The following is a 5,294-nucleotide window of genomic DNA, read 5'->3' as shown; positions in this document are numbered from 1 at the left end:
GGTAATTCCGGCCATGGTTCCCTACAAAACTTCCTTCTAGCAATCTCTTGTATTCTTTCTAACATTCCTTAGTCATAACCTTTGCTCTGATACCACATTATCACGTCCTTAGTCTTAAATTAAGCGCACGTGCAGCACTTGGCAACTCGCTCACGATCTTGCACAGCTTGCTCACGTTCTTGCTATGCCAAGTCAACCTTACTACACTCAAGATCGCTAAGAGAATGTTAGAACACAAGAGAATTGTCAAAGGAAGCTTTTGTATTAGAGAGAACTTGATAGTTTAGCTTGGTTCATGAATTACAAATGAATGCCCACTATTTATACTAATTACCTAGGGGCTAGTATGTAAATAATAATTGTTCTACAAGTCCTTCCGTATTTACAAATAAGTCCTTCTCTAGAATATTCTACATAGCTAGAATCTTCTAAGGACTTTCCTAACAATTCTACCGGGTTCTAGACTTAAGGAAACCTCTATATTTCTCTAGAACCTTCCTACAAGTGCATAAATATCTAGAACATTTTCAAGGAAATTCTCCATAGTTCTAGAATATTCCACCAAGATCTAGTCCCTAACTTAAGATCTAGTCCATATGGCAAAAATATATGTCAAGTGACACCTACGTGGCATGATGATGTGGCGGATCATGACATTAAGGTGGGTTGGTTTGCTTCAAAAATTTTAAAAGACTTGTTTTGGGAAGAAAAAATTCAATACGACTTTCAAAGTTTTTCAGTTTTTGCAAGGACTCAACAACTCTTCTTAGTGTTTGATTAATAAGAACAGTTTCTCTGAATAAATTAAAACGAATTTAGATTGAAACTTTCTTCAATATTTTGAAACTATATTTTAATGGACATATGGTTTCTGTAAAAATTAATGAGACAGAGACTACATATTGTCTATTGACAAGGCATGACGTTTTTCTTTTCTTTTACTAAAATGGTGTATGGATTAATTTGTGCATAGTTCACCGAATACCCCTATTATTTAATTACTCTTCACCAACACATATAATAATCCTATCAGGAGAACAATTTTTTTCACTTGTCATATGTTTTTCTAAAGCCACCTATTCAAGTGGAACCAAGACAAAAGCAGATGAAAAGGAAATGAACTTTTGCCGACATATATCTATAAAAAAATAAAATAATGAAATAGCGTCTAAAACAATTCAGCACTATTTAATTAAAAGTAGGTATAATTACAAAGAAAACTTCAAAGTATCATATAGATCAAACGTCCACCTACGAACTATATACTAAAATTATATAAATATAATACTATTAAAGAAAAGAATGTCCATCCCTGGGCCCCTTTATCCAATAACGAGGACCATTTGCAGGCAACTTTTCTCAACAAATCCTCATCATTAGTTGAGATTTTTCCTCAAAAGCACGGACCAAATCAATATCCTGTCGGAAACTTGCAACTGCCATATTCTGCAATAGGAAGAAATTCAATCTTTGGTTAATGCCAAAAAACAGTTTAATTTCTGCAACAAATATGAAAATAAGACCCTTCTTTTTGTTAAAATACTTGTAATTTTTATGAAATTGTTAAAGCTATTCTAATAAATAAATATGAAGAACGTTGCTTTGTCATCCCTAAAACATACAACGAAGTGGTAGAATGCCTACAAGTTGAACTATTGAGTCACGAGCTCGAATTCCAACAATGTCAAGACTACTTTTGTCTATTAAATTTTGCCTACTCTCATGCAATATGTTAAGAAAAGAATTTATCGAATCAAAATGGACAAGTAGTCAATAGTTTTTTAAGAAAATAATAATTATAATATCGTAAATGTATTCAACAAGAGTTTGATTTATGTAATGATTATAAAACCAATGGATAAAAGGATTGATAAATAAATCAATGAATAGATCGTCTACCTAACGGATAGTAACGGGTAGATCATCTAGCAATTTTCTAAACAATATAAACTAAATAAGAAAAGACCTTCTATTTATTCCATAACTACCCTTCTGCCTTCTAAATATATACATTAAAATATGATGATGCCGCTGTATGTATTTTTGTACGTACTAGGTGTAAGATAAGTTAAAAAATCCTCACTAGGAGATTCAGTCACGACATAAAATGAGAAAATACCTTCTTATATGTATTCTATAATTATCCCTTTTAATTAAATATCATAATATAATGGACTTATTGAATCGTATTTTTGTAATAGTTGAAAGAGAAGCAAGGGATAGTTGAAAGAGAAGCAAATGGAATACTCACTGGGATGTTGAGTGACAACGTAGGCTGCTCCGTTGAAGTCGCACGTTCCAACCCCACGTGTATTCTTCTGATAATAGCTATTGAACGCATAAGAAGCGTGAGCCTCCAGCGTATCCGGATCGTAACACGTGGCACCCTGCTGAATCGGACGGCAATCAGCCCCACCTTCACCACAAGCATAATCCAACGCTGCCTGCAACTTCTCACGTGCAGCTTTCTCATTGGCCACGCACCACGTGTTCCCCACCTTACTCGCCTCCACATCTCCGCCGCTAACCGGCGCCGCCGCGGGCTCCGGCGCAGTCACCACCGTGTTTTTACTCCCGTTATTCATGGTGGGCCCATTCTCCAAACCCTCCTTTGTGAGGGTAATATCATAAACTTTCTGTTCATTAGGATAGAAAAGCCCGTAGTTCCTTTCAGAAGTGGGCCCGGGCTTCTGATTCTCATTAAACAAAGCAAATAAAAACACGTCAAGAGGTTCATTGGGCTTTAAAGGGGTCCCACTTCCAGTCAACACTCTACGAACCAAATTACCGTTGTAAGCAGCAGCATTATCAGCACCAGCACCAGCTTCGTTTTCATCACCTTTAGAAGGCCAGCCAGTCTCAGAAACCGCCATTGCCACGTCACCAAAACCCACAGCTTTCATCGCTGCATAAACAGCATCAATTTGGGCCTCAAACAGGCTTTTGTAAACAAGCCCATTATTCGGGTCCGTTACACCTTTGTTATCCTTAAACAAAGCATAATCCAACGAAATCGTGTCCGTATTAGCAGCATACGCGAAAAAGGGGTAAATATTGACCATGAGGTAAGAACCTGTTTGTTTGAGGAAACTCAGCATCGGTTTAATAACGGGTTCGACAAGATCCGGTTTAAAAGAACCGGCGGACGAAGGGTAGGAATTTCCCAGCGCGCTGAGAGCTACAGGGGATGAAACTTTTATTGATTGAGCGACGCCGTATTTAACGAGAGATGCGTACATGTTTTTCATGGCAGGTACGAGAAATTTGGTTGTATTTTTCGGGTCTACGAAAACTTCGTTTCCTACAGCAATGGATTCTATTTGGGTTTTTGGGTAATAAGTTAGAATATTGGATTGGACCCATGAATCAGTGAAAGATTGTTTTCCGGCAGCGTCAGCGAGTTGCTCGTTGGGGAGAGCAACAGTAACTGATATATTAGAGCCAGAAAGGGCTGTGAGAACATTGGAATCAGTATCATAAAGCTTGACTCTGTTAACGCCTTGGGTTTTGAGGAGCTGAACGACTTGGGCTGGTGGAGGGAGATTATTTGCGATTCGGCCATAGTTGATTCCAATGGATCCAGAATGAGCAACAGAGAGCAAAGAGAGGAGAATAAAGAGAGAGAGAAGTGTAAAGGTAGCCATGCCCTGGATCTTAGGGAAACAGAGAAATGAGATTTTTTTGGGTAGAAGAAAGAACTAGTATTTGGTTTTGAGGATTGTGGTTGAGTTTTTATAGAGAAGGGAAGTGACAGTATTTAGGGGAAGAAAGAGTCGTGCATGTGTGTAGTGGGGGTAGAGGGGTGTAACTTGTAGTGGGAAAAAGTAAATGGAGGGGTTGAGAGGAGATTATTAACCAAATATGGTGAAAGTGGGGTCAGTTTTATAAATTTAGATTCACATTGCGTATCACTAAAGGAAAAATGATTTAAATTATATATGTGGAGAATAGTTTAAAACGATTTTCTTACACTGTCAATATATTTTGATCATCATGAAAGATAGATAGCTTTCCATTTTTTTAGATTTTTATCAATTAATGTTTATATAGAGCATTAACAAAAAATAATTTAAATTATATATATTTTCAGTTTAAAGATTTTCTTTTTTATGACAAAATAATTTCATGTTTAAAATATATTTTTTAATTCTCGAAATTATTCTCATCAATTATATTTTATGAGGAAAAACAATTTCACCATAGTTTATTTTGGGATCTGTAGTGCAGTTATCGAATAAATGACAAGCAGCAGAGTTCTTCTACCTTACTAATAAAAACGGGTGAAATTCAAAAATAGCCATATTTATAATTAGTAATTGAAAAATAGTCACAATTTCAAAAGTAAGCCACTTTTCATGTAAAGATAAAATCTGGAAAAAAAACACTGTTAAAAATCCGGAAATATTCCAGCATATTAAATATGTTGAAAATTTTAAATTTCTTATATATGAGCTTTCAGGATAATATGCTAGAATTTTATAATGTGCTGGAGTTCTATCGTAATTCATATACTAGAAGAATATATGCAGGAGCTCCATAATCCTGCATATTATACTGGAGCTTTTCGTGTTCTGGAGTTCCAAAGTTCTATCGTAAACCAACTTTGGTCGCTTTATTATTTTAATAATATAATTTTGGCGACCAAAGTTGGTCTCTAAATGTAAAATACGGTTTTTTTATTTATTATTAATCATAAAAAAGTCACCAACTTTGGTCTCTAATACAAATATTATATTTTAAATCTGGAAAATAGAGACCAAGGTTGGTCGCTCTTTTATTAATTTTTTTTAAAAATAAGCGACCAACTTTGGTCGCTAATTTCAAGAATTTAATTTTTTTTTAAATATAAGCGACCAAAGTTGGTCGCTATATTTCCAGAAATTATTTTTTTAATGGAATAGCGACCAAGGTTGGTCGCTTTTTGAGAAATCTGGGTTAATTAGCGACCAACTTTGGTCGCTATTTTCCAGAAAATTATTATTTTTAATTAAAAAGCAACCAAAAAGCGACCAACTTTGGTCGCTTTTCTGGGTATTGTTTTGGCAGAAACTGCCTGTTTTGGCAGCTACACCACCTGTCAGTCATACCAAATCCCTATTACAAGCAACAACAATAATAATACCAACAACAATACCAACAACAACACAACAACAACAACAACAACAACAACAACAACACAAAAACAACATTAAAACCAACAAGGTATAAAGTTCAATAGAACTACCACATTAAGCTAACCAAACTAAGTTAACTCTTATTACAAGCCCATTCGAAAATCGATTCTATTTGTCTAG

The 5,294-nt window shown here is 35.3% G+C and overlaps 1 protein-coding gene across 1 annotated transcript; it reads right to left on the bottom strand.

The window, feature by feature from the left end:
• Positions 1-1,169: 1,169 nt before the first annotated feature.
• Positions 1,170-3,723, bottom strand: LOC104241212 (glucan endo-1,3-beta-glucosidase 13-like). The gene is made up of 2 exons (XM_009796135.2): positions 2,252-3,723; positions 1,170-1,446 (listed from the first exon to the last, which is right to left on the bottom strand). Exons 1-2 carry the CDS (start codon positions 3,642-3,644, stop codon positions 1,412-1,414), a joined length of 1,428 nt encoding a protein of 475 aa, XP_009794437.1. The 5' UTR covers positions 3,645-3,723; the 3' UTR covers positions 1,170-1,411.
• Between the last annotated feature and the right edge of the window lie 1,571 nt (positions 3,724-5,294).

Source organism: Nicotiana sylvestris, chromosome 6 (assembly GCF_000393655.2).
Source record: "Nicotiana sylvestris chromosome 6, ASM39365v2, whole genome shotgun sequence".
NCBI lineage: Eukaryota > Viridiplantae > Streptophyta > Magnoliopsida > Solanales > Solanaceae > Nicotiana > Nicotiana sylvestris.
The sequence above is the reverse complement of the archived record's forward strand: the minus strand, read 5'-3'. Positions and strand labels throughout refer to the sequence as shown.